The 25,403-nt window shown below is 54.9% G+C and overlaps 12 protein-coding genes across 18 annotated transcripts in view; 4 read left to right on the top strand and 8 right to left on the bottom strand.

The window, feature by feature from the left end:
• Positions 1–104: 104 nt before the first annotated feature.
• Positions 105–2,987, bottom strand: H310_00860. 2 transcript variants are annotated; one of them, XM_008863795.1, is made up of 4 exons: positions 2,708–2,987; positions 693–2,660; positions 550–636; positions 105–487 (listed from the first exon to the last, which is right to left on the bottom strand). In XM_008863795.1, the coding sequence occupies exons 1-4, from the start codon at positions 2,927–2,929 to the stop codon at positions 167–169; spliced, it is 2,598 nt and encodes an 865-aa protein (XP_008862017.1). In that variant the 5' UTR covers positions 2,930–2,987; the 3' UTR covers positions 105–166. The 2 variants fall into 2 exon arrangements, with proteins under 2 accessions (XP_008862017.1, XP_008862018.1); XM_008863796.1 differs by having other exon boundaries at positions 693–2,987.
• Positions 2,988–3,011: 24 nt separating this feature from the next.
• H310_00858 (hypothetical protein) lies at positions 3,012–7,248 on the bottom strand (the record flags this gene model as incomplete). The annotated part of the gene is made up of 2 exons (XM_008863793.1): positions 3,012–6,332; positions 6,392–7,248. Coding segments are annotated over 2 exons (1,466 nt in total), but the record flags the coding sequence as incomplete, so codon positions are not given.
• Positions 3,115–5,523, top strand: H310_00859 (hypothetical protein; the record flags this gene model as incomplete). Its single annotated transcript, XM_008863794.1, has 1 exon — positions 3,115–5,523. The coding sequence occupies one exon, from the start codon at positions 3,115–3,117 to the stop codon at positions 5,521–5,523; it is 2,409 nt and encodes an 802-aa protein (XP_008862016.1).
• Positions 7,249–7,421: 173 nt separating the features above from the next.
• Positions 7,422–8,446, top strand: H310_00857 (hypothetical protein). The gene is made up of 3 exons (XM_008863792.1): positions 7,422–7,842; positions 7,909–7,962; positions 8,032–8,446. Exons 1-3 carry the CDS (start codon positions 7,459–7,461, stop codon positions 8,383–8,385), a joined length of 792 nt encoding a protein of 263 aa, XP_008862014.1. The 5' UTR covers positions 7,422–7,458; the 3' UTR covers positions 8,386–8,446.
• On the bottom strand, positions 8,423–9,413 carry H310_00856 (hypothetical protein). Its single transcript, XM_008863791.1, has 3 exons — positions 9,209–9,413; positions 9,056–9,148; positions 8,423–9,006 (listed from the first exon to the last, which is right to left on the bottom strand). The coding sequence occupies exons 1-3, from the start codon at positions 9,345–9,347 to the stop codon at positions 8,486–8,488; spliced, it is 753 nt and encodes a 250-aa protein (XP_008862013.1). The 5' UTR covers positions 9,348–9,413; the 3' UTR covers positions 8,423–8,485.
• A 1,042-nt stretch (positions 9,414–10,455) lies between these two features.
• H310_00855 lies at positions 10,456–11,869 on the bottom strand. Of its 2 annotated transcripts, XM_008863790.1 has the most exons (8): positions 11,741–11,869; positions 11,557–11,688; positions 11,477–11,505; positions 11,283–11,431; positions 11,158–11,233; positions 10,977–11,103; positions 10,769–10,925; positions 10,456–10,690 (listed from the first exon to the last, which is right to left on the bottom strand). In XM_008863790.1, the coding sequence occupies exons 1-8, from the start codon at positions 11,820–11,822 to the stop codon at positions 10,588–10,590; spliced, it is 855 nt and encodes a 284-aa protein (XP_008862012.1). In that variant the 5' UTR covers positions 11,823–11,869; the 3' UTR covers positions 10,456–10,587. The 2 variants fall into 2 exon arrangements, with proteins under 2 accessions (XP_008862012.1, XP_008862011.1); XM_008863789.1 differs by having other exon boundaries at positions 10,769–11,103.
• A 250-nt stretch (positions 11,870–12,119) lies between these two features.
• H310_00854 (hypothetical protein) lies at positions 12,120–13,142 on the bottom strand (the record flags this gene model as incomplete). Its single annotated transcript, XM_008863788.1, has 7 exons — positions 12,120–12,313; positions 12,360–12,486; positions 12,541–12,616; positions 12,661–12,809; positions 12,861–12,889; positions 12,941–13,075; positions 13,121–13,142. 7 exons carry the CDS (start codon positions 13,140–13,142, stop codon positions 12,120–12,122), a joined length of 732 nt encoding a protein of 243 aa, XP_008862010.1.
• A 512-nt stretch (positions 13,143–13,654) lies between these two features.
• On the top strand, positions 13,655–14,558 carry H310_00853 (hypothetical protein). The gene has a single exon (XM_008863787.1). It carries the CDS (start codon positions 13,720–13,722, stop codon positions 14,500–14,502), a length of 783 nt encoding a protein of 260 aa, XP_008862009.1. The 5' UTR covers positions 13,655–13,719; the 3' UTR covers positions 14,503–14,558.
• A 3-nt stretch (positions 14,559–14,561) lies between these two features.
• On the bottom strand, positions 14,562–16,368 carry H310_00852 (hypothetical protein). Its single transcript, XM_008863786.1, has 3 exons — positions 15,574–16,368; positions 15,158–15,510; positions 14,562–15,091 (listed from the first exon to the last, which is right to left on the bottom strand). The coding sequence occupies exons 1-3, from the start codon at positions 16,315–16,317 to the stop codon at positions 14,881–14,883; spliced, it is 1,308 nt and encodes a 435-aa protein (XP_008862008.1). The 5' UTR covers positions 16,318–16,368; the 3' UTR covers positions 14,562–14,880.
• Positions 16,369–16,587: 219 nt separating this feature from the next.
• H310_00851 (hypothetical protein) lies at positions 16,588–18,451 on the bottom strand. 4 transcript variants are annotated; one of them, XM_008863782.1, is made up of 5 exons: positions 18,194–18,451; positions 17,961–18,136; positions 17,273–17,903; positions 16,878–17,222; positions 16,588–16,818 (listed from the first exon to the last, which is right to left on the bottom strand). In XM_008863782.1, exons 1-5 carry the CDS (start codon positions 18,404–18,406, stop codon positions 16,729–16,731), a joined length of 1,455 nt encoding a protein of 484 aa, XP_008862004.1. In that variant the 5' UTR covers positions 18,407–18,451; the 3' UTR covers positions 16,588–16,728. The 4 variants fall into 4 exon arrangements, with proteins under 4 accessions (XP_008862004.1, XP_008862007.1, XP_008862005.1 ...); XM_008863785.1 differs by having other exon boundaries at positions 16,878–17,903; XM_008863783.1 differs by having other exon boundaries at positions 16,588–17,222.
• Positions 18,452–18,610: 159 nt separating this feature from the next.
• H310_00850 lies at positions 18,611–23,725 on the top strand. Of its 2 annotated transcripts, none has more exons than XM_008863781.1 (22): positions 18,611–19,081; positions 19,131–19,373; positions 19,434–19,526; positions 19,576–19,629; positions 19,690–19,848; positions 19,908–20,105; positions 20,175–20,398; positions 20,464–20,659; positions 20,721–20,833; positions 20,876–21,159; positions 21,269–21,363; positions 21,416–21,608; positions 21,670–21,769; positions 21,814–21,910; positions 21,954–22,040; positions 22,090–22,468; positions 22,519–22,663; positions 22,715–22,802; positions 22,866–23,147; positions 23,197–23,382; positions 23,434–23,489; positions 23,538–23,725. In XM_008863781.1, the coding sequence occupies exons 1-22, from the start codon at positions 18,707–18,709 to the stop codon at positions 23,671–23,673; spliced, it is 3,783 nt and encodes a 1,260-aa protein (XP_008862003.1). In that variant the 5' UTR covers positions 18,611–18,706; the 3' UTR covers positions 23,674–23,725. The 2 variants fall into 2 exon arrangements, with proteins under 2 accessions (XP_008862003.1, XP_008862002.1); XM_008863780.1 differs by having other exon boundaries at positions 21,266–21,363; positions 23,538–23,719.
• H310_00849 (hypothetical protein) overlaps positions 23,681–25,403 on the bottom strand; it is a gene marked incomplete at its 5' end in the record, with an annotated part of 30,538 nt that continues 28,815 nt past the window's right edge. The window contains one exon of the mRNA XM_008863779.1: positions 23,681–25,390. Coding sequence (XP_008862001.1) covers positions 23,729–25,390 — 1,662 coding nt within the window. The 3' untranslated portion in view covers positions 23,681–23,728. The remainder of the gene's footprint in view (positions 25,391–25,403) is intronic.

The raw sequence follows: 25,403 nt of genomic DNA, 5'->3' as shown, positions 1-25,403 counted from the left end.
GCCTGGACAACGGGATTCGGCGTTTCCTCGACATGGGGTTGACCGCCGCGTTGCCTCCAGCCAGATCCGTTCGATGATCGTATTTTCAAGTGGTGCCAACAACATCGCGAACTTTATTTATTTTTGTAGTTTTATACGGATACGGATAAAATGCCATTTTCACGTGCTACTTGACCGCCGAGGTGGTCCGCATGAGTGCCTCCACCAGTCCTGCCAAGACATCCCGGTCTTCCATGGACGTGGTAATGTACTCGTGTGACGCGGACTTGCCTGCAGCGATAGATAAGCACAAGTTGTCGTCAATGTTCGGCCATGAGTGCTTCTTGCTGAACCCTCCCTTGCCCTTCGTGACTCCTGTAATGGACGCAATGGCCAAGCGCGAGAAACCCATGGACTTGAGCTTTCCATCCCAATCATGCACGTTCAGGCTCTTTTGGTCCTTGTCCACAACTAGCACTTGTGGTTTCAACTTGCCGAGCCACGTGAACTAGACGAATGTTAACGATTCGATTGTGAAAATTCGTCATTCCAGCAGTGTCAGCCGCATACCGTTCGGACTTGGTACTCCCGAGTCAGCCGCGACGGCGACGACGGTTGTTCTTCCGCACTTGCATTCGACGAAAGTGAGCTCACGCGCTGAGGGAGGTAATGTATCATGAGCAATCGTCGGTGGGAGTTTGGCTCAAACTTACTCGCACCATAGGCGGCTTGTCGGACATGTCACTTTTCCGACGCTGCAGCAGCATCTCAACTTGGTCGTCGGACAAATTGATTTGCTTTTGCAATGTTTCGAGTGAATTCTGTCGTGGGAATGGCGTCGTCGGGGGAAATGCTTTTGGAGTCGACGGCGGGGAGATGGCCTTGTCAGAAGGCGGTGAAAAGCAGAGAATCTTGGCGACTTTCCCCATGTCTTTGAGAATCGCTGAGATTTCCATGAGGGACTTCGAGCGGACGTCGACGCCATCGATTCCGACAAGACTACTGCCAATTGCGACGCCCCCGTGCTTCTGGACGTCGCCCACACCTCCAGATGCTGCTGTCTCAAGCTGGACAAAACCTTGTACGACAGCGGCGTCGGGAGTACCGCTGTCGAATTGCAGCCCCAGTGGGCCCGGCGACGTAGGCACCATCACAAATGATGCTGGCCACACGAACCCTTTGTTGGACAAAGTAGTAAACGACAGAATTTTTCGATGGCCAGACAACGCACGCAAGAGCTCGGTGGATTTCGCAAGGGACAATGCTGTCACATCAAAGCCGTCAATGGCAACCAGGATCGACCCAGGACCAATCACGCCCATTGCCTCGACAGCGCTGCCAGGAGTGACCGCTTGAACGATTGTGCTTGTTGCAATCGCGCTGTTCAGAGCTACACCGATGGGACCGGGAGGAACGGAAACGTCCACGAAGGGTTGCGTCACGGCGTGTACAACCCCTCCACGAACAAACGTGAGCTGCTTAGGAATGTCCGTGAGTTTCTTAAGCAAATCGATGGTTTGGTGCAAGGCGAGGCTCGAGACATTCATCTGGTTGATCGCGACGAGGATGCTGCCAGAGTCGACGACACCGCTGCGTTCGAGTGCGCCGGGGGCGCCGTCGACAGGGCGGAAGGCGGTCAAGACGGTGCTGCTGGTTATGTTTCCGTCAAAGTCCACGCCAAGGGAGCCCGGTGGAACCTCGACTGTTACGCGTAATGCCTTAGCACGCATCTTGGCCAAATCCGCCGACGTGACAAACACGATTGTCTTTGGGACCAAAGCTAACTTCCCGAGAAGCTCAAGTACAGCATGGCGTGAAAAGGACGAGGCATCGATGCCGTTGACACTTGCGACGCATCGTCCTGGAAGCTTGTCGTGGTGCGGTTGGTAGTACGGCCTTTGGGCGTCGGCTGGGGTAGCAAACCCGGTCAGGCGAAGATAATTCAACTCGCCGGTATCCACATTCAGACCGAGCTGGGCGTCAGCGATCGTGACTTCGATTTTGGACAACGGGTCAGGCATGGACGCTTGGTGAATTGGAGAAGGCTGCATTGTTGGTCGAACCGACAACGAAGGTTGATGAACTGGTGTGCCTCCATCAGACATTTTGTTGACGCGAAAGCACATGACTCGCTTGGGGAACGGCGCCTTGTTCCACACGGCAAGACCAGCAGCGGCGTCGAGGGTCGTGATATCCACGTCATTCACAGCTGCAACGACGTCGCCGACCAAGAGGCCGTTCACGGAGGAGGCCGTCGCCACTGTCAAACCGTCCAATTCGAGTCCATCTCCCTCTGATATATCAACTTGAACCAACGCAGAGCACGTGGCCGGGGCCATGCGGTAAAATTCGATCGTTTTCGTTTGGTCCTTGAGTTGGGCTAGCAACGCAACGACGGCCTCACGCGGCATCGTGGACACTTCGTGTTTGTTGATGCGAATGAGTCGACACCCACGATGCACGACATGGGCGAGTCCTTTCAAAGGACTTGTGTCGAGGACTTCGTCGACAAAGGCACAGTGGCGAATTGCCTGATGGAGGTGTAATCCTAGTGGACCCGGGGCAATTTCGACTTGGACAACCTTCCCGACGTCGTAGTGGCCACGGACAAGCGTTGGCGGTGTGCGTGAAAACGTCAGGTCCCGAGGGCTATCGTTGGAGGCAATGAGGAGTCGAATCACCTGGTATGCCATCAGGACAGACCGCATCGACGCGAGCTGTCATGTACCTCAGCGAGGGATTTGTGCTCCAAGGCTTGGCCATTCAAGCAAACGAGGCGGTCACCAGGCTTGATCACGGCTTGATACGGATGCATCGTTCCACAGGCGGTCTCATAATGACCGACACACGCACCCCCGCCAGGGGATTCCACGAGCCCCACGCCCAGCTTGCCGGGAGCTACCTGTATGCGCATGAATTGGCGCCCGAGCGAGTCAACCGAAGCTGCCATGGTAGCAGCTCCAATGTGGTTGTGCACAAGAATGGTAAATTTAGCACCTCGTTCAAACTCGGCGAATTGAAACTGAGCAATGGATGTGATGGGCATTCCACACATGCATGGGTCACAAAGCAGCCGCCAAAGAGGATGGACGAGAACGCTCCATCGACTGTCGTAAGTGCCATGCCGTTTGTCCCATGACTTTCAAGTTTTGCGATCAATGCGGTCAGAAGCTGCATTTACAAAAAGCCACCAAACGGTCGAAACCCAAGGAGGTCAAGCGAACAACGGTCAAACAATGTGGGATTACACCCGAGTCGTCGTCGACTCAAGCATGGTTTTGGGGCAGTCAAGCACTTCCAAGCATCAGTCTCACGGGGCAAACAACCAAACCACATCGCGAGGCCGAGCCCAACGAAAACCAGAGAGAAGAAGATCAAGTCGTCAGCCACCTGACTCAACCGCAACGACGCCAGTCGCACATACGTCCCCGCGACGTGGCATCGCTGCCTCTACTCACTCGTTCCCCGCGCATCGAAAATGCAAAAGGGTCGACCCCCAATGCAATATTGCCCACACCTCGAATCAACCTAGTGTGGGGACCGACGCTGGAGAAAGCTATCGCGGAGCTCAAGGCGAAAGACGCCATGCTCGCGGCCGACATCGTCGCCAACACTCAAATCCTTGCCCACGTCGAAGCTCAAGCCCAAGCCCACGCGTTTCAAAACGACGACGTGTTCAAATTTGCTTGTCAAACGAAGCGGGAACTCGAACGCGCGATCGGTCGAGACAAGGCAGCACTCCAGAGAGTGCGCGACCACTTGAGTCAGCTCGCTCAAACTGATTACGCTGTCACAACCACGAAACATCAGATCGAGCGCATTGCTGCGGATGAAGCGCAAGGTCGCTTACGTCGAGCATCCGCGGCATGCCGCATTTCGCTGTGGTTTCGCCGCCACCGCCAGCGCCGGTTTGCACAGACTCAACTCCGCATCAAAGTCTGCAGGGGATATATTCGATATCGCTACGTGAAGCGCCCCCACGACGTGTTTCCCGGCCAGTTTTTCTACGTGTACGATCGCAAAGTCAAAGCAACGCAGCCGCAGTTGGAATTTGTTGGCGATTCCAGTACTGGTGTATATCGTTTGCCATTCCACGTCTTTTCGAGTCCCCACCCACCTGAGCGCCTAGTCGCAGCGGCCACACGCATCCAGGGATGGTACCGCCGACTGAAGACGAAATGGCGCTGTGTGCTTGTTGAGGTCCAGCGAGTGGTGGTGAACAAACAGCAGGCTGCGGCATCCCAGCGAAATGCTGCGGCAACGAAGCTTCAGGCGTTGTGTCGCTCCCGCCAGGCCAAGCGGCGACTGCAGTTGCTCGTGGCGACTTCATTTGAAAAGTGCGTGGACCCGACGACGAACATGGTGTTTTTCTACAACGCAAAGACTCAAACGAGCCAGTGGACCCCGCCAAGGCTGTGGAAGTACGCCGGGTCGTGCAGCACGCCGAAGATGACCCCCCCACTGAATCGACTTGGTAACCTGGACGCCCCGCGTCGACTGGAGGCGGCTGCAGTGAAGATCCAAAGCTTGTTTCGAAAGAAAGCCGCCACGAACAAGCTCAAGTTGCTAGTTGCCCAGTCGTATCAAAAGGTCTTCGATCCAGAAACCAACCAATGCTACTACTACAACACCAAAACCAACTCAAGTCAGTGGGTCAAGCCCACACTGCTCGGGTCGGGCGACATTCCAGTGGCGCTGAGCTCCACCACTCCAACCCCCCGACAGACATACAAGAAGTTGAAGGACGGCAGCTGCACCCTTGCCAGACTCCCAACAAGTCGACGGATGGAAGTTGCTGCTGTCACAATTCAAGGGCTGTATCGAACTCGCAACGCGCGCCGTCGCCTGCACGTTCTGATCGCCCAGACGTACCAAAAAGTGTTCGACGCAGACACGAACATGTGCTACTACTACAACGCCAAGACGGGAGAGAGCCACTGGACCAAACCGAGGCTGCTGGGCGATGCTGACATTCCCAATCCAGTGCGTGCAGCCTTGACGGTGAGGGGCGGCCCTGCGACCAACCCCAGCCCCCCAACGGATTATTCAGCCTTGCCTACGTCTCGCCGAGTCGACGTCGCCGCGATGAAAATCCAGTCTCTCTATCGCGTTCGCAATGCCCGCCGCCACCTTCGTCACGTCCTTGCCCAAACGTACCAAAAGGTCTTGGATGCCGACTCGCAACAGTATTATTACTACAACTCCAAGACAGGCCAGAGTCAATGGACCAAGCCGGTGCTCTTGGGCACCAGCGATCTCGCAGACCAGTTCCCGCGTTTACGTCGTCGCAAAGAGGGCGATGCCAAGGCATTTCTGACGGGTCTCAATACTCCGCGGCAACGGGAAGCTGCGGCCACCAAGCTTCAAGGGATATATCGTGTGCGGCTCGCGCGACGGCGACTTGCGACTTTGATTGCCTCAACGTACCAAAAGTTCGTCGACGCGGACTCGCAGACATGTTATTACTACAACTTGAAAACGGGAGAGAGCTCGTGGGTCAAGCCAGCGTTGCTTCGGTTCGACGAAATGGCACCGCAGACGTGAGCGCGGTGGCACTCTGGTAGCAGTGTCGAAGCAGAGCTAGCACAGCCCTGACACAGGACATCGCGTTGGACGAGAGCGACAGAGGAAGGAGGAGACTGCAAACAGTCACTCGAGCACAAGGAGCACAAGAATTACGATGTCTAATATCCAACGACGTGTGGTGGTGTGGTTTAATTTGTTCACATGGAGGCGTGCGAACCTTAACGCGACACCCAGTACGAACGGCGGCGGATGAAGTTGTAGTCGGGCAATTCGTGGATCGGACCCACGGCGGCCAACGCGTGTTCCTTGTCGTTGATGACATCGTCGGCAACCTTGCGGACAGCGGCGGCGTCGACGGCGTCAATGCGCGCAAAGATTTCGGCCGGAGTCAAGCGGCGACCGTACACCAACAATTGGCGGCCAATGTCTTCCGCGACGGCAGACGACCCGTCCAATTGCATGAGGATCGACGCCTTCAACTGGGTCTTGGCGCGTTCGACTTCGTCGTCCGACGTCTTGTGGACCAAGCGGACCAGCGATTCCATCACGTACCACGTCAAGTCGTTCAACTTGTACTTGTCGGCGACAGCGTACACGCCGAAGATACCAGTGTCTTGGTACGACGTGTTGAAGGTCATGAACGAATGAGCCAACTCTTGCTCGGCCACGACTTGACTCAGCTTGGACGACGCGTTCAAGCCAGCGCTCGACGTGCGATCCCAGCTGCCCAACAAAGTTTGCATGACCAACAACGGGAACGAGTTCTCCGACGTCCAGCCGTACGATTCGAAACCAATCGCGACGTGGGCCAAAGGCAGGTCGTCGTCCTATCGTTGATACATGAGAGATCTTAGCAACGGCAGACGGATTCGATATGAACACGTACGCGAATTCGGATGTCCGAACCGACAAACTTGACGGGTCCGAACTCAGGCACGGGCACACGGGGTTCCGTGGGCAAGTTGCCGAAGGAATGCTGAGCCAAGTCGACCAATTGCTGGTGGTCGACGGCGCCGGCACCGGCAATCACCATTCGGGGAGCGGTGTAGTGGGTGGCGATGTAGTCTTGGAGGTCGCCCTTGGTCAAGCTGCGAACGTTGGCTTCAGAGCCCAAGATGGTACGGCCCAAGCCGTTGCCGAGGAACGCGGTCTCATGCAAACGGTCAAAAATGACTTCTTCTTGCTGCTTGTTCACTTCTTCCATTTCACGCAAGATGACATCACGTTCGCGTTCGATGGCAGCTTCGTCGAGCTTCGAGTTTTGCAAGATGTCCGACAGGATATCCAACGCTTGGGGGACGTCCTTCTTGAACACCTTGGCGTAGTACACGGTTTGTTCGCGCGACGTGTACGCGTTCAAGTGGCCACCCATGTTTTCGATTTCTACTTCCAATTGTTGCTGGGTGCGCTTGGCCGTGCCCTTGAAGGCCATGTGTTCCAAGAAGTGCGCGGCCCCGTTGTTTGCTTCCGTTTCGTAGCGGGAGCCGGCACCGATCCAGACACCGACGGTGGCCGTTTCGCCATGGCCACCTTCTGACGCGACGCGGAGGCCGTTGGCCAACGTCGTCACTTCCGTTGCGGGCGCATTCAAGACATACGCAGGAAATGAGGAAGGAGCGGCCTTGGAAGCATAGCTTCGCGACAATCGTTGAATGCTCTTCGACAACATGGGGATGGCGGCGAAGGAATTGACTGTCCCCAAAACGAAATGCTGTCTGGGATGAGCGCCGAAGTGCTTCATTAGTGGTGGGGAAAGTGCCCTCGTCTCATTGGCTATATCAGAGACATTTTGTCCAATTGAATGCGATTATAATCCCCTTGTATCCGTATCCGGTTAAACTCAGCCAATCCGATGTTGTGGTTTGTGCTGCTTTTTTACCAATCACGACGTGTCGAATCTGAAACCGATCTTTCGACGACGACGCGACACTCGCTGACAGAACCGCCACCATCATGCCGATCTCGTACGCGATGATTGCCCGCGACCTGGCCGTGCTTTGTGAATACACAGACGAACCGACAGACGCTGAGCCGGCCAAGTTTGCACATGCGGTCCTGCGTGACGTCTTCGACAAGGCTCACCCGACAGAGACTCGAAATGTGTTCACTATGGGCAAACGCGTGTACTACTACTACGTGTTTGACGGTCTCACGTACATTTGCATGTGCGACGAAACGTTTCAACGCGAAGCCGCGTACGCGATGCTGGAAGAGACCAAGAACGACTTCTTGTCGCGCGGCGGGCACAGGAGCAAGTCCCCCAAGGACTTTGTGCCTCAGCTGCACGCAATCATGATCAAGTATGAACATGTCAAGATTCGAACCAAGATTGACGTGGTAAGGTCATGGCATCTCAAACACCACACGGTGGATTGCGGCAAGAATTCACAAGTGCCTTGCTAGGTCACGGATCAAGTGAAGGAAGTAAAGAACAAGATGGCCGACAGTCTGCATCGGGTACGGTGCTTGAATTCTGCATTCCATGGCCTTCATGGCGAATCTCACCAGCTTACATCCATGGCATAGCTTCTCGAGCGCGGCGTCAAGATGAACGAACTCGTGAGCAAGACCGAAAAGCTCCACCACGATGCGCTCGTGTTCCAACAATCCTCGACCAAGCTCAAGAACGTCCTGTGGTGGAAAAACGTCAAGTACCAGCTCATCGCGCTCCTCCTATTCTTCATGCTGATGTGGCTTGGCGCGAGCTGGATATGCGGGTGGGATATGAGCTCATGCAGCAGTGGTAGCAGGACCCGCAACGTCCCGATGATCCGAGACATCTCGCACTCGGTGTCAGACTCCGTCGAGTCAGCGCAGCACGAAATAGAGAGTACTGTCGACAAGGCCAAGGGCGCAGCCTCTGATGCCCTCCATCGGTAATTCAACGTGTAGCTGATTGTTGTTCAATGCAATTCAATGGGTAACGGGCATTCATTTTACGCGCGATTAAGTCTTTCGCAGCCAACTGGAAGTTTAGCGCTTAAATGTCGCCCGAGTCAGCCGTCTGGGCACCGACGTCCTTGAGCAGGGCATCGGTCTCTGCGGCCGTGAGCAAGCGGTGGACCAGCTTCCCCTGTTCGTTACGGGTCAACGTGGAAAACTCGAGCTTTTCTGCGGTGGGCGTCGTCGTGTCCATGGTTTTGGCCATGACCTTTACCGAGAACTTGAGCGCTTCCTCGACTGTCATACCTTCCTGGTAGTCCGACTTCAGCAAGTTCTTGGCCGCGCGGTTGTTGGCGCCGATCGCCGTCGCCTTCCACCCACCGTAGTTACCGCTCGGGTCACTGTGATACAATTGAAAGCCAAAGTGGCGATCCCACCCCGCATACAAGAACGACACACCAAACGGACGTTGGCCACCAAATTGGGTATAGGCTTGCTTGTAGTTGCAAATCGTTTGCACCAGTTGCTCACACGGTTGGTGCTCCTGGTACGATAATTGGTATCGTTGGGCCGACAATCGCGCGTAGTTGACAAGGATGTTGGCGTCCGATGTCAGACCTATTCATATGAGATGATGCATAGTCTCACCCCGGGTCACAGTGGGTACCTGCGACGGCGCAAATGATGTGATCGTCCAGCTTCATAGTCTTTTCGCTATTTTTGACGGGGGCAAGAAGCTTGGACACGGTCTTCTTTTCAGCTAAGCAGATGGAATGGTGTTATGATGCAGATCTTTCTGTCCGTCGACCACCACACGCACCTGCAATCACGATACCGTCCTTTGCAAGGATTCCGACAGCAGAGCCGGCGTTGTTGATGGCTTCCATGGCATACTCGACTTGGAAAAGGCGGCCTTCGGGGGAAAAGGTCGTTGTGCGACCGTCGTATCGTCGGGACATGGTCCTTCTTCTTCCCTTTGGAACTCTGCGGCTCAAAATGGATACGCCAAAAAGTACGAGGAAGTCTCCTAAAGGGGGGAGTTCCTGATTCAAAATATCCGAATTTAAAGTTGAATTTCGGAAGATCTCAACCGGTTTTATCCGGACAGGCCAGGCGCTTGTTCGTAATGCAAGATGAGGTGGAGGCGCTGACGAGTATGCTGGACGGCATGAGGAAGTGGTCGAACTTGTAGAAGGATATTGCAATAACGCTCGAAGAGGCACACAAGCTGGGGGGACTGCAGCGTCGGGACATGCAAGGTTTAGAACCAGGCTGACACAATTCTCATCATGACGGTGTGGGTCCGCAGAGGTCACCGAGAACGTGATTTTCGCAAGACGCCGACTGCGCCTCGTCAGGTGTGTTTGGAATGAGATTCCCAGGGTCTGAATCAACATCTGGACTGCGACAACGCGCGCAGCGTTGAGGCCGTCACGTCCGACACTTGAAACTCCATCCATGTTGAACCATTCGATGAGTCGTATCGCCATGCATCAAACGAAACCACCTCGACCGCGCAGCCAAGTTTCTGGACAAGATGTATGTCGAAAGCCTGGACGGCGACAAGGGAACTTTATTGTCTTGATCCTTTCCACGTGAGGGTAGTCTCATTCGCTTGTACTGAGGCAGGTCGAATTCAACGCTGACAGGATGAAATACGAGATTGACCGACTCCCACTACAGCTATCACTGGGCCTCGTGAAAAAGGAAAAGATGCTCGTGAATCGATTCGCGACCACGACCAGAACGTGGTCTTCACGAGTGGTTGGCGACGAAAACGATCGCATGCCGTCAATCTTTAGCTTCTGGAGCGACATTGTACGAGAGCCATGTCGTGTGGTACTCCGACCGATTCCTATCGCTCGAGGAAAAGCTGCCACACTGGAGGACGCACTCCATCCACGACGCCCAATTTGAGGAGATGGACCAGTTCTTGGCTCACTACAGTTTGAAACCTATCGTGGTGTATTCACGGTGGACGTTGGAAGCATCGTGTGTTTTCGTATTTGAACTAGCAATTGAGTGTGCGTCAAGCAGGTATCCCTTAGTTTGTGCGCGCATCGTGGGTATCGATCATCGTGCCATCACGGCAGGCGTTTGCATTTCAACGACAGCACATTGCAACTCAAAACGTAGCCATTCCTCTTAAAGTTCCTCGTGCGTCATGCACGGAATATGCAACGGAAATTAGCACGAGGATCAAGCTGCCTTGGGCTTTTTCACCTGTGCGTTTGTCTGTTCGGCCATTCTCTCGAGAAATTTGACGTTTGTGTGGTGCACTGTGTCGAGCACGCCCAAGACACTACGTCGTTGATGACGACGACGTGAGTGGATGACGATCTGAGAGGAATAGATCGCAGACAATTGAGTGAATGCATACCCAAAGTTCTCGTTGAACGTTTCGTGGTGAAAGTCGTGGGCTCTTGGACACGCCATAAAGGGAAAGTCGTACCCCGAGTGGGTTTGCACCGTGTTGATGAGCGCGACGCAAAACCACGCCGTTGTTGTCGTCACGTGGGACCCCATCAGCACTGGCCCTGCAGCAATGCTGACGTAAGCACCATGGAAAAGTCGAGTTTGGGCGGTACCGGCCATGAGTGGAAACACGTTCGCGACGGCCATTTCGACGGGCGTGCAGTAGACCGCAGCGACGCCGATCGGAGCAGTGAACTCGTGATGTTTCTTATGATACGTCGCATACAATGCCCGCGTGTGCTACTGTCACTGTTCATGCGAAGGAATGCGGTGGGCGATGGGTGCATCACGTACGAACATTCGATGCGAGTAGTAGAACAAGAACTCCTCCACCACGAGAAACGAGCAAAATTCAAAGACGACAGACCCCCTGCCATCATGTGCTGTGTCAGAGTAATACCGATAGATGCTGGGTGTACCATGAAGGAAGCAGTCCGTGCGGCACCACTCCGCGCCACGGCAGCACAACCTTGAACATGACAATCGACATGGGGAGGGCCACTGCCAGCAGGTTGACCAGCGCAACTTTGACAGCGCTCCACGTCATGCTGCTCGAAGCGTACTTGTCCTATGTGGATGCTGATATGACCTATCCAAGTGCCCATGTCCGTACGGGTTGCACTTTGAACTGTGTGGCCCATGCTACAGCGACTCGGACGTTTTAATGGTCTCATCTCGAGACAAGTGACGTACCAGGTTTCGTGTAGTCAATCACCATCATGAGGGCCGAGTGTGTCCAGAACACGACAAAGGACAGTCCCAATGACGACGGGTAGATTGCTTCTGGCCCATGGCGTTCGACATACCTTTGAAACCACGTCGACGCTACACAACGGACGCGACATCACAGGAGAAGCGTTAGTTACAGCATGCATACCATACGCAGCTCGAACAGCCATGGTAACACCAGTGGCCCACAATGGCATGAACACAGCGTCCATCGTCTCCCGCCGCTTCATCACGATGGGGGCTCCAGAGGCAAGATCTATCGAGAAGACCAACTTCGGCCGTTTCCAACGATTTGATTGGCCAGTTTGTTCTTCAAGTTGGCAAAAAGCGAGGGAGCGCCGGCATCCGCACGCTCAACATCATCGCTTCTAGATCTGCCACTAGATTCAACGCACTCGACGGCCATTAGGCTTTCTTGGGGATGTTTTCCCGCTCTGCTTTCGCTGCCGCTTCCAAACGCGCGACAAACTTTGTGTTGGTGTGGTGCACTGCATCCAGAACGCCAAGCACTCTACTTCACACTGTCATCAAAAAGCCCGCCATCCCCCCTCGACGACCAACCCAAAGTTCTCCGTAAACGTCTCATGATGGTGCTCATGTGCGACTGGGCACGCCACCATAAGTGGAAAGTCATACCCAGAGTGGGTTTGCACTGTGTTGATGAGGGCCACGCAAAACCAAGCCGTGGTCGTCGTGACATGCGACCCCATCAACAAGGGCCCTACCATCAAGGCGAATGCTGACGTGGCGACTGCCTACATGCTTACCAGCTATCACGGGCAGCACGTTGACCACTGCCATCTCAACGGGTGTGCAGTAGATAGCAGCGACGCCGATGGGTGCAGTAAACTCGTGGTGCTTCTTGTGATACGCAGCGTACATTACCTTGGTGTGCTACAAGAGGCATCTCCTCAATAGGGTCAAGAGTGCTCGGCCAGTTGAACATACCATCAAGCGATGCGCGTAGTAGAATAAGACTTCTTCCACGATCAGAAAACAGGAAAAGTCCACGAGAACCGAGAGCCTGCGCGCATGGAAGCGTCAATGCCAAGTGAAAGCGTAGTGTACCATGTTGGCAGCGGCCCGTGTGACGCTGTTCCTCTCCACGGCAGGCCAATTTTCACCAAAACGAGTGCCATGGGCAGGGCGATCCCCACTAAGTTGAGCAGCGCCACACTCACCGCCTTTTTCATCATGTCCGCTGTGGCAAACTTGTCCTACCACAAGGGCATGCTGAGCAGGGCACACAAGGAAAAGGTGTGCCGTACGTGCTGCACTTTGTACTTTTGAGCCCACGCTACCACAACACGAGGTTCAACGAGAAACCATCGTGATTGACACGTATTACTGGGTTTTGAGCAGTCGATCGCCATCAGGATGATGCAGTGACTCCAAAACACGACAAAGCACAGCGCCAGTGCCAACGAGTCGACACCATTTCGTCCGTGGACGGCAACCACATTTTCACGCAACCAGACTGACTCTACACAAGGCAGGTCATACCAATGAGATTTCTCCAAGCACCAACCGTAGGCAGCTCGAACTGTCATGGACACCACTACGATCAACAAGGGCACCAACCAAGCGTCCTTCAGCCACCGCTGCATTTTGGATTTTGCAGTCCCGATGTCGGGTTGGAGCACCAACTGTGGCATATCCTCGTGCCGCGATGGCACCGTTAACGTAAAGACCCCTTCTAACGGTGCTATTGCATTGCGTGCGTCGATGATGCGGCGGTTTGGAAAACCGTTTCAGTCCGCAAAAGACGTTTCATTTCCGGTTAATTACGAGACGGGGGTCACCACATCGAAAACGCGAGTAAGCCCTCGTGCTGCCCGACTGCACCCCGCCGCATCGCTATAGCTGCACAAACTCATGGATCCCGCGGCGTCGTTGTACCAAGCCGCTGTTTGTGTCGTGCACTCTGACCTCAGTTCTTTGCGGACGATGGATTGCACACTATTTCAGGTCCCCAAAAATAGTGTGATGTCGATGGTTGGCCATTTTTATTGGTTGGTTGGAGTGCTTCCGCTCGGTGGGTGCCAATCACACAACATTGTTTCAGTTGGTGGAAACCACCGACCGCCGCCGCTCGTCCCCCGTCGTTAGGGAAACCACTGCGTCAACATGCCTCAACATGAGCATATGGAAATGCACAAGAAGCGCCATGGTGTGCGGTACGATCACCATGAGCGTGCGCGCAAGAAGGAAGCGCGCGAAGTCCATCGCCGTTCCGCGTTTGCCCAAAAGGTCCACGGGTTGCGTGCCAAGTTGTACAACCAGAAGAGGTTCAAGGAAAAGGCGGCGATGAAGAAGACGCTCGCGATGCATAATGAACGTACCAACAAGCACGCGAACGACGACAACATCCCCGACGGCGCAGTCCCGTCGTACTTGTTAGATCGTGAAGGAGTCAGTCGTGCCAAAGTTCTCAGCAACACAGTCAAGCAAAAACGAAAGGAAAAGGCGGGCAAATGGGACGTCCCCATCCCGAAAGTCAAGCCGATTGCAGATGACGAAATGTTTAAAGTGCTGCGATCCGGGAAGCGCCGCAACAAGGCCTGGAAGCGCATGATCACCAAGGCAACGTTCGTCGGTGAAAACTTTACGCGCAAGCCGCCAAAGTACGAACGATTCATTCGACCAGCCGCCATGCGCTTCAAGAAGGCACATGTGACCCACCCCGAGCTCAAGACGACGTTCCAGCTCGACATTTTGGGCGTCAAGAAGAACCCGTCGTCGCCGCTCTACACGCAGCTGGGGGTGATGACCAAGGGGACGATCATCGAAGTCAACGTGAGCGAGCTCGGGCTTGTCACAACCACAGGCAAAGTCGTGTGGGGTAAATTTGCACAGGTCACGAACAACCCTGAAAACGACGGGTGCATCAACGCCGTCCTCCTCGTCTAAACCTTGCTAAACCCATTCTATATATATTCCCTTTGGATGTGTGTCAGCCCACCACCGAGTATGGCGCCACACGCGCGATGTTTCATGCCAGAGCACCGACATTTTTCAATTCACATCGCTTCGTTCATGAAGGTTATGGCACGTGAATCGCCCCAAGCCAGACAAGGGCACATGTTTGGCATCACTTTGGTGGGCAGCAGTGTCGGCCGTCTGCCATGCCGAGCTCCGCAGCCCGAGGCGCGACGACATCCAAGTTCGAGCAATGGACGACATCGACGATAAAGCCCAACCAACTCATTCCTGCGACTGTACCCTCCGCCGCCCCCGGTGGCGTCGTCAACAATGCGAGTGGCTGAACACGTTGTACAGCGACATTCCTTACTTCTTTTCGTACTTTTGCAGCAACCCAACATAAGCCAACCCGCTGTCTGCGCACGCGGCCAAGAGAGAGTACTTGCCGCCTTCCTTGACGAGCTTGTTCGAGCCTGTGTTCACCAAGCGGCTGCCCGTGGCGCCGAAGGGATGGCCTAGGGCCAAAGACCCGCCCCACGTGTTGAGTTTGTCGTGGTTCACGCGACCGACAGCTCCACTACCCCGCAACCGTACGATTCAGGTCAAGGCGTTTCCACCACCACCAGCAGCATCGTCAGCGTACCTCCATCCAAATTCGTGCTTGCAAAAGTCTTCGTCGGCCAACGCTTTCAAGTTGGCCAGCACCTGACCGGCAAACGCTTCGTGGATGTCAAAGTGGTCGATGTCGTCCAACTTGAGGTTGTTCTTCTGGAGGATTTGGGCAATGCCGTAAGCCGGGCCAAGCAACAACGATTCAAACGGGTCGACGCCGACAAATACAGAATCCAACAAGACACTCTTTGGCGTGTACCCCAGTTCGAGCGCCTTGGACTCGGACATGAGCAACGTGGCGGCACTGCCGTCGGTTAAAAATGACGAGTTTGCAGCAGTGTGCGTGCCATGGGGCTTGACGAATGCAGGCTTCAGCGACGACACCTACATCACACACGATTGGATTCCAATTTACACATGAAGCGCGATCGAGACGACGTCGCTCACCTTTTCGTAGTTGCTGTCGGGGTTGATGCCGTTTTCGAGGGTAGTGCCCATGTATGGAACGATTTCACCGTCGTACTTGCCCTCGGCATGTGCTTTCGCGGCATTTTGGTGGCTCTTGATCGAGAATTCATCCATTTCTTTACGCGTGACGCCAAAGCGCGCCGATAGACGATCCGACGAGTTGCCCATGACCTCGTTCGTGTGAAAGTTTTTAATTGCGGGGGCTTCGGGCGCCAAGTCGCTGAGCTTTAATCCCGACAAGAGCTTCAAAATCCCAGCAGGGCCTGCCTTGAGCGCCTTTGCAGAGTTGATCAAACGCTTGCGAATGGGACGGGAAAAGCGAATGGGAACATCCGAGAAGGTTTCCACCCCACCCGCCAACACAATCTCGGCGTTCCCAGCCAGAATCTTCTCCGCGCCTGTCGCGATTGCTTGACTCGACGAAATGCACGCTTGGGTGACAGTATGAGCAGGAATGTTCTTCGGGATGCCAGCACCGAGGGCAGCTTCACGTGCAATGTTGCTCGTGCGCACTTCTTGGATGACGGTACCGCACAAAACATAGTCGATCTTGGCAGGGTCGATTGCAGTCTTGACCAAGAGGCCCTTGATGGCATCTCGCATCAAGTCATACGCCATCAAGTCGTTGTAGACAGTGCCGGACTTGTGGAAAGGAAGGCGAATACCGTCCACGACGACAACGCGTCGGGAGCTGAAGCTGCGGCGACCGATGGCGCGATGCATGGCAGAAGGAATTGTGTGGTGCTTCCCCCGCGATCTTTTCTCGGGCAAAACCCTGTTTCGTCAACTTGAACTGCAGAGAGCAATATTATTCACTTTCACTTGATCTTTCTATGCAATTGAAAAAAATGTCGTTGACTCAACTCCCATCCGTTGGGCAAAACAAAACATCCGTCGACACCTCGACGAACGAGCGCGTCGACCCAGCGCCGCCGCGAGTTGAGATCCTCCAGGCGGGCTAAATCCGATGCACACATGCAAGAGTACTCTTTCGCTGAGCGCGGCCACTTCCATCGAAAGAGGCAATGATGCTCGCAGGAGGGCGTCGATCGTTGGACTTGAAAAAAATAGCACTATCCTCACGCTGTCTACGTGGCTATTGTTCGTTTGTTTGTTCGTGTGTTCGCTGACTCTTTACACGGCGGCGGACCCGACGAATCCCTCCAAGGCGTCGATGGTCTTGGGGACACGGCTGGTCAGAATCTCGATCCCCGTTTCAGTGATCTATCCACAGCATGAGCTGTTCCTCTCAAGGCATTTGCATCGAGTTGCAAGTGACGTACCAACACGTCGTCTTCGATTCGAATGCCAATTCCTCGAAACTCGGCAGGCACCCTCGTATCGTGCTTGGGCAAGTAAATCCCTGGCTCCACCGTCACGACCATGCCTGGCCGCAACGCCGACGATCGGGAAAACCGCGGGGTGTCGTGGACGTCCATGCCAAGGTAGTGGCTCAAGTGCGTCGGGTTGTAGCTTCGGAAGAGGTGGTTGAACTCGGTCGAGTTGAGACTGACAGTCGCTGGAATGATGCCGCAGTCTTTCATGCCCTGCCCGAGCAAGCCCACCGAATAATGGTGCAGTTCGTCCAGCGTCAACGTGGATTTGCGCTCCATGGCGAGCTTGAGTCGCTACGACCACGAGGAATCATGCTCAACTCGGGGAATCGACCGCCTCGTACCTCCAAACAACGCAGTTGCACGTCCAAGATGAGACTGTACAATGTGGCTTGGGGAGTCGTGAAGCGGCCATCGATGGGCCACGTTCGCGTGATGTCGCTCACGTAGTTGCCTGTAATTTCACAGCCCGAGTCCATGAGGACGAGTTCGTGTGGCTTCAACATGCTTCTCTTTGACAGATAGTGGATAACCGACCCGTTCGCGCCGGCCCCCACCACACACGGAAACGAATTGCGAGGTGCGCCTCGTGCGCGGCACTTGGCCTCGAAATGACCCGCGAGCGCAAGTTCCAGCTGCCCTGGAGCGCACGATGCCATGACCGAGCAAAACGCATCGACTCCAATGTCCGCAGCCTCCTTCATTTTGGCCACTTCAGCAGGAGACTTTATTACTCGCAGTGAGTCCAGGAGTGCGTCGGCCATCTGAAATTGGTGCGTCTGTGCAATTGTACGTGACGCTTGGAGGAATCGCTGGGGATACCGTCCTTGGACGGGGGCAGTCAAGCAGATTTGCGTGTCCGGCGCGGCCATCGACAGCAACTTCCCTTCGAATTCGTCTACAGTGAAAGCTGCGTCCGCGAGAAATTTTGTCGTAGCCAGCTCAACGTCGGTGCGAGGGCCGTCCCACTGCTCGCTAAAACACAACGACAGCAGATGAGATGGCAGAGGGATGGGTGCATGTGTGTCCAACCTGTGGGCATCCCGGGGACGTACGAACAAAATGTACTCGGAGGTCGAGTCGGCATTCTTCTTGAGCACTGCGACAGCGTCAGGTTCGTCGAGGCCCGTGAGGTACAAAAAGTGGGAGTCTTGTCGGAAATCGTACGGGATGTCGTGGGACGAGTACTTTTCCTCGGAAGCGTTGAGCTAATGGTGGTGGGCCAACATGAAGCAGAGGACGCGACGAGCGTGCAGTATACGTACGACGAGTATCGAGTTAGGGGGCAGGAGGTCCACAGCTTGCTCTCGTCGTTGCTGGAACTCGGCCGCTTGAATTCCCGGAACCAGTTCGTTCTCTTTGAGTTCAAACGGGTTATGCGGTACCAAATGGTGCAGCGCGCGTGATACAGAATGAGAGCACGGCGACAAAGCGCGGTGCGCGAGGAAGCGAACGCTGCCGCCTGTCAACCGATGCATGAGGGCCACGACCGCCAAGTGAGCATGCCACACCTTCCACGACAGAGTATCCGATTTCAAAGGGTTTTGAATAAATTATAACAGTATTTCCTCGTTTAGGGCATTTGAACAGTACGTTTTACCTTAAACCTATCGTTGCACAGCACGACACACATTCGCAACCTGTTTGAAAGGCAAAGATATTTAAGCTTGAGCTCAGTATGGCGGTCAACTCTGTTGTCAACATTGAGTTGCAAAGCTAGTCCACGCGAGCTCTTCTCGTCACCGACCTGGCACAGGTCCGACACTAGTCGCACTCTCATGCACAAGCACAGGCCCAGACGAAGCGTCAGCGCTCATGAGCAGTCACCGGCAGCAGACGTACAACCTACGCCGTCCCTCATGCACACAGCCTCGCAGTCTTCTCGAACGGCCAAGACGTTGGTGGCCCACGCGAGGGCACTTGCTCGGCAAGACAGCGATGAGCGAGAGCGATTCCAGAGTACAGATGCAGGTCTTGGAAACGCCAGCCTTGTGGGGCCTGCGGCAGAACAACATGGCATCCTTGACCTGGTCGTCGACGAAATGTGCTCGACAGAGGCCACATACGTCAAGAACCTCGTGACGCTCGTCGAATCGTTCGTCAAGCCATTGCAGGAGGCGAAACACCCCATGATGACCAACTCAGCCGTGGCCGTAAGTTGTCGATCGTTGACAGTTGTGTCGGGCTCACGAGTCCCCGCAGGTCTTCTTCAACACGCTGCAAGAGCTCGTGAAGCTCAACTCGACCTTTCTCGAAGAGCTCATGCAAGTGACGCTTCAGAGAGAGCATGGACAAAACTCGACTGAGCGCATCGTGGTGCTGTTCAACCAGTACATCCCCCTCTTTACGTCGTTCTACTCGGAATATGCCAAATACTTCGACGACTTTACACCGCTCTTGAACGAGTACAAGACCCAATCCAAGGGATTCTCGACGCTCCTCGACGTACCCACCGCCGTCCCATTTCCCTCTCTGCACCTTCCTTGAGTGTTGTGATGCTTGTAGCAATGTCAGCGAAAAGGCGGTTCGAACCAAACCTTTGAGAGCTTGCTCATCCTGCCGATTCAACGGATTCCCCGGTACAACCTGTTGCTCCAGGTACGAAAGACGTCGCGTCCACGACGGCCGACATGTGGCACGGCCGTAGCGGGTCGTAAAACACACTCGCGAGGACCATCCCGACTTGGCATCGCTGAAGCTCGTACGTGGTTCGATCGCAGCTCCAAAACATTTTGGTGATTCGTGTGTGGTATGGTGGTAGACTGTGCAAGCGATGGGCGAAGCGGCCCAGCGCATGGACGAAACCCTGCGCCAGAAAGAAAAGACGGAGGAAGTCCTGCGGATCCAGGCGCAGTTCGCGGGCCAAGTGTCGCTGTTTGCGCTCAACCGACACTGCGTCCGATCCGGCATGCTGGTCAAGGTTTGGCTTCCATCGATCCCGTGCATGACGATCTTGGAAGGAGATAACACAGTGTTTAGATGTCCACCAAACGCGAAGACAAGGTGATGGTGCACCTTTTCAACGATCTCCTCATGTACAGCGACATCCTGTCCGCCGAGACGTTCCATGCGCGCCGGATCGTGGACTTTCATTCGAAAGCGTGCCGCGTCGATGGGACAGTCCCGTCGTCATACGTGAATCTGTTTGGCGCAGACACGCTTGAGTGTGGCTTCATGGTGCGTCCATCGCAATGGATGCTGCCAATGCAACCATGTTCATGGACACCTCTTTTTCTCGTGTGGTAGATGTCGAGCGCGCAAAAGTCGTTTGTGCTGTTTGCTCCAACCGTTCAGGACAAACAAGCGTGGGTGTCCACGATCGGCCGCCTCATCACGGAGACGCAGGCCAAGGATTCGACGACAGCAGTCGACTCCGCCCCGGCCGCCGTCTGGATCCCTGACAGCGTGTCGGAAGAATGCAGTCAATGCAGAAAGGCATTTCGACTGCTCTTGCGGCGCCACCACTGCAGGTGCGTGGCCCCCTCAACGTTGCAAGCGCATGCGAGGTGGTCAAGGCCGACGGTTGGTCGCGTAGACGGTGCGGCTTTGTCGTGTGCGGACTGTGTTCGGAACACCGTTCCATCCTGTTCGACAACGACATGCGGCCCGTCCGAGTGTGCAATAAATGCAACCGCGTGCTCGACTTGGTCAAACAGAGTGCCCTCACTTGGCTCGGGTGCCTCATCGAGTTTAAGAAGCGGACGCTCCTGCGTCGAGATCGCAAGAACAAGGTACAAGGCGTGTCTGACGGACCATTGGGGCAGTCCGTGATGCGGTTCGACGGTGTTGTAGTGGAGTGAGTACGAGTTTGACATCAAGGGCGGGGTGTTGCGGCAGTATCATGGCGGCGCAGTGATTCAGACGCTTAATTTGGCCGGTGCAATCGTCGTGCGTCGACGGGACCAGTGCGTAGTCCGTGCAACTCGTCATGTCACGGACAACTGTAGACGGTCCCTGTACTGCTTTCAAATCTCGACAACGTTCGCGGCCGAGATCGTGTCGGCACCGTCGTCCATGTCGAGGCTGTCCCCTCTCAAGTCGAGACGGCAAGACAAAATGAGCTGTCGATGGGACAATCAAGAGTGGCTTCTATGCGCTTACTCGCCCGACGGACTGGCAGAATGGACCAAGGCGATCGAAGAGTCGGCTAACAAAGCTCTAAAGCGCACGTCAACTATTCGATCGAAGTCGTTCGACGGCGACGTCAATATCCACTCCGATCCCGAACAGAGTACGTGTGCATTGTTCCTCGTGCCATGTCCGAAGGACAAGGAAGCGAGTAGTGGCTGCGACCACCCAACTCATCTTCTGGTGGACATGCGTCGTCGTTTTCGTAGCAGATCCCATAGACCTAAAGCAGCTCGACTTTTTGGTGTATGACGATCAAAAAGCCGAAGGGTTTCGGCACAAGATTTTGACGGAAATCGTTCGCTCGGTAGAGCACTGTTGCGTGTAATGTCTTCACGTGAACGATGGGGATATGATAGGAGCAGAGCTACGTCGAGTGCTTGGGCACTTGCATTCGCATGTTTGTCCAGCCGTTGATGCTGCGCGAAGTCGAGCGGAAACGCAGCGTCGAGGTCAACAGCAAGCTCAGCTTGCAGAGACGGTTGTCTCAAATGTCGCTGAAAAAGCACGAGCAATTGAAGCAGAGGTTGACGATGTTGGGACTCAACCGACGTAAGGATTTCACCTACAATATCACCCACGACCGAATCCTGATGGCACTGCGGCTACGTAGGTGGGGCAAGCGTCCAAACCGGACTCGTTAGCAGCGTGCTACATGACAACTGCACGAAGAAGACGCTCCTGGACGCGGACATGTCGATCTTTTTCACGAGGCACGTGCAAGACTTCTGGTGCTGTGGCTTCATTCAAGCTGTAGCATGGGGCAGATCTACACGCTGAACCAACAGTTCCTGGACCACCTCACGCATCATTTGAAGGAGATTGAAAATGGCAGCGTGGCCATCCACCTTGTGGTACGACGGGACATGTATCTGCTCTCACACGAAACCTTTGCAGGGAGCAATTTTCAACGCGTACGCGCCACTGTTTCAATTGTATTCGTCGTATGCGTGCCACCACGAGTCGGCGCTGGCTGCCATCGAAGTACAGGACCCACTTGACCATGCACAAATCGATGACGACCTGGTTGTAGTCGGATCGATTCGTGTCGATGCTGGCCGAGATTCAACTCCCGATGAACGCCACGACGCTGCACCAGTTGCGCACGTTCCTCAACATGCCAATCGAGCGCATTCCCAAGTACAGCCTGTATTTGGCCGAGCTCAAACCGTGGACGAGTGAAGCGCACATGGACTACAAGCCGTTGATGTCGGCGATTGCCGCCATCCATCGTGTCGTTCAGATTATTCGAGACACAGTCGAAGCCCGCGAGAGTACGCGAAAGCTCCGCCAAGTGGAGTTTAAGTACGGGTTGCCCCCCGACAAAGACCGCCAGTTCGTCAAGGAAGGGTTGCTGCGAAAAGTGTGCCGCAACTCGGTCAAAGTATACCACATCGTGCTATTCACCAATGGTAAGAGCTCGTCCATTTCAAATGGTATGATGGACAACTTGTCCTGACAGCACTGCTGTACGCACCGACGGACTGGATGGCCACATACCAGCGCAAGCACAAGGTCATCGACTTGAACGGGTGCTCCGTGTCGCCAGTGGACTCCCTCACCGACAGCATTCGCAGCGTTCTTGCGACCAACATGAATCACAACAAGTACGCAACCAATTCCCTCTCCGTATTGCGCATGACGTTATGTCGTTGCAGTGCCTTCAAGTTCCTGTCGAGCCAAAAGTCGTTTTTACTCATTGCCGAGTCGACGGCAGAACAAGATGGGTGGTTGTCCGTCCTGCAGGTACAAGTCCAAAAGGGTCTTCGGGATATCCATCGATCGATCCGTCACATTTTGATGATGTAGGACGTGATCTCGCGAGCGGAATCGACGGCAAGACTTTCCGTATCATCCGTGGACGAGGATGCTGCCAACGACGTGGAGATTATCATCAAATCGGGCTGGCTGCCTGTTCAACGAGGACACAAGTGGAAGCGGATGTGGGTAACGGTGGACTATCAGCATGTGACGTTGGCTTCGTCGTTCCAAGCAAATCCTGAAGTGCAGCTCGTCATTTCAAGCTGCGATGTTGAGATCGTGTCCGACAACGCAAGCACCTTCATGATCCGTGGAGAAGATATGCTCGAGGTGTGTTCGAACGACGTTGGGGACAATGGCCTTTCACGGCGACTCCTAGGATGACATTGGAGCCATGTCGAAAGAATTCACGTTGGAAGCTCATCTGGACCGAGACGAATGGATTCGTGCCATCGACCATTGCGTTCTATGCACTGCGTCTGGTGGAGACGTCATGTCGTGCAGCTCAAGGGTGTCAGAGCCTAGCTCTGGGTACGCGCCAATTTACATGTTTGGCGCGGCCAAGGTGAAGCCCGAGCAAACTACTCGAAGGCATTGCTGACTCGGGGAATGCTAGAGCTGTACGTTGTGCCTCAACAAGTTTGCCTTTCATCGCACCAGGCACCACTGCAAGTACGACGTAACTTGTCCCGTCGTGCGATTGTCACGCTCATCCGACAGGCGTTGCGGAAACCAAGTGTGCGGCAAGTGCTCCAGGACGCGAATGGTGCTGACAACAGGGAGCTCCAAGCGCGACCGTGTTTGCGACAAGTGCGCCAACGTCCAGCGCAATTGCGTCCTTCCTCCCAATTTGTAGTCGCGCAAGTCTCGTCAAACACGAATATGATGCATATTTATATACAGCGAGCCGCCTAGTAGCTGTACGTCGCCGGCCCGGTTGCGATCGCGTTTTGCGCCGCGACACGCACGTAGAACGGCGTTCCAGGCTCGACGTCTTGAACGACGTACGCCCGCATCGAATAACGATAAATCGGAAGGGCTTGGCCCGTAAAGGCTGGGCACAATTCACCAGGACCCACTGTAATCGACGACACTGTGATCGCTTGCACCGTGTACACGCACTTGGTTTGTCCAATCGAAAACACATCGCCGACAAAGAGTAGTGCTGTCAAGTCGGTAGTGACGGCCACGGTGGTGCCCGTGAGGGTCTGTGCACACGAGGCACAGAACGGGTGGAGGGTTGTACCGGGAGGTACGTGCAGAGCGAGAGCTGCGGCTTTCGCCGTCGCGTCGGATGTCGTCTTCCGTCCAACAGGCTTCAAATACAATGCGTTGCATGCGTTGTCGGTGGTAGTTTGGCGGCCGACACCATGAAGGTCGTCCAACCCTGGTCCAAATGTCTTTGTCGTGACGGATATGGTGCCACCAGTAAAGCTGTTGCATCCCGCGACAAGGGTGGCCACCATGGTCGGCACGTTTTCCAATGGTGCCGTCGTCAACGGCGCGTAGAAGGTAAACTCGTACATGTGGCCGTAATTCCACTCGGCCGAATCATCACCGTGCTGGACGACCGTGACGGCACTGTATCGTGCGACGGACCGAACCAGCGTTTGCAGATCTGTCGCCGAGATGCCCCAGTTTACGCATCCCACGACGGTCGTGCCAATTGCCAACTGAAATTGTTGCGTTCCGACCAGGGGAGGCACTCCTTGGACGGAAAGGTACTGAACTTCGGCGTTGTCTCCGCAACTGCTGCGGAACGTCCTCGTGTGGTCCCATTCGACCGTGTAGTCGGTGACTGTGCTGCCACCGTCGCTGACGGGCTCTTCCCACACCACGCCAAACGATGCCGCCGTTTGCCCCATGATTTGCACTGACGCTGGTGCCATGGGACCTCTCGGCACGGGAATATACGTGGTCAGTGCGGGGACGAATGCACCGTAGCCGACGTTGTTATACGCAGCGACGCGCACATTGTACGCAACCGATGGGGTCAGGCCTGATATCAAGTACGAGCGAGGCGCGAGTCCAATTCGGTGGTGGAACCGACCCTTGGTGGTTTCCGACAGGGCTATCGTCACAGTCACTCCGACGTCTGCACCCGAAGCCGTGAGCAATGGTATGTCGCCCATCTCCGAGTTGAATTGTATTCGCACAGCTTGGGGGGTTGTGGCATCACAAACACTGCCTTGGCCATTGCTGAACGATACACTTGCTTGGACAAACGGCAGGCTTGCGATGGCTGACGTGACTTGAGCCAACGTTGCTGTGGATGAAATCGACGTCGTCGTGTAGCCCATGTAGTTGAGCTGGAAGGATCGACCAGGTCCTGCCGTACACAGTACAGTCTGGACCTCGGGGACTGCCCCCGTCGCTGCCGTGGGCGAGATCACTTGGGCGCCGTTGACAGTCTCCCGTTTGCAATTCGTTCGAGCAATGTCCGAACACATCAACAGATTGTTGCTCAAGACGGACAACCGATGACCGACCTGAGTTTGAAGCAACGACGCGTACTGAGTGAACTGATTGCCCGCGTACATGACTTGGGCAAACGTCACTAGCCACGTATAGCCCTAGCAGAATCCA

Source organism: Aphanomyces invadans (assembly GCF_000520115.1).
Source record: "Aphanomyces invadans strain NJM9701 unplaced genomic scaffold supercont1.2, whole genome shotgun sequence".
Taxonomy (NCBI): Eukaryota; Oomycota; class Saprolegniomycetes; order Saprolegniales; family Verrucalvaceae; genus Aphanomyces; species Aphanomyces invadans.
Note: the sequence above shows the minus strand (reverse complement) of the source record. Positions and strands in the feature narration are given on the sequence as shown.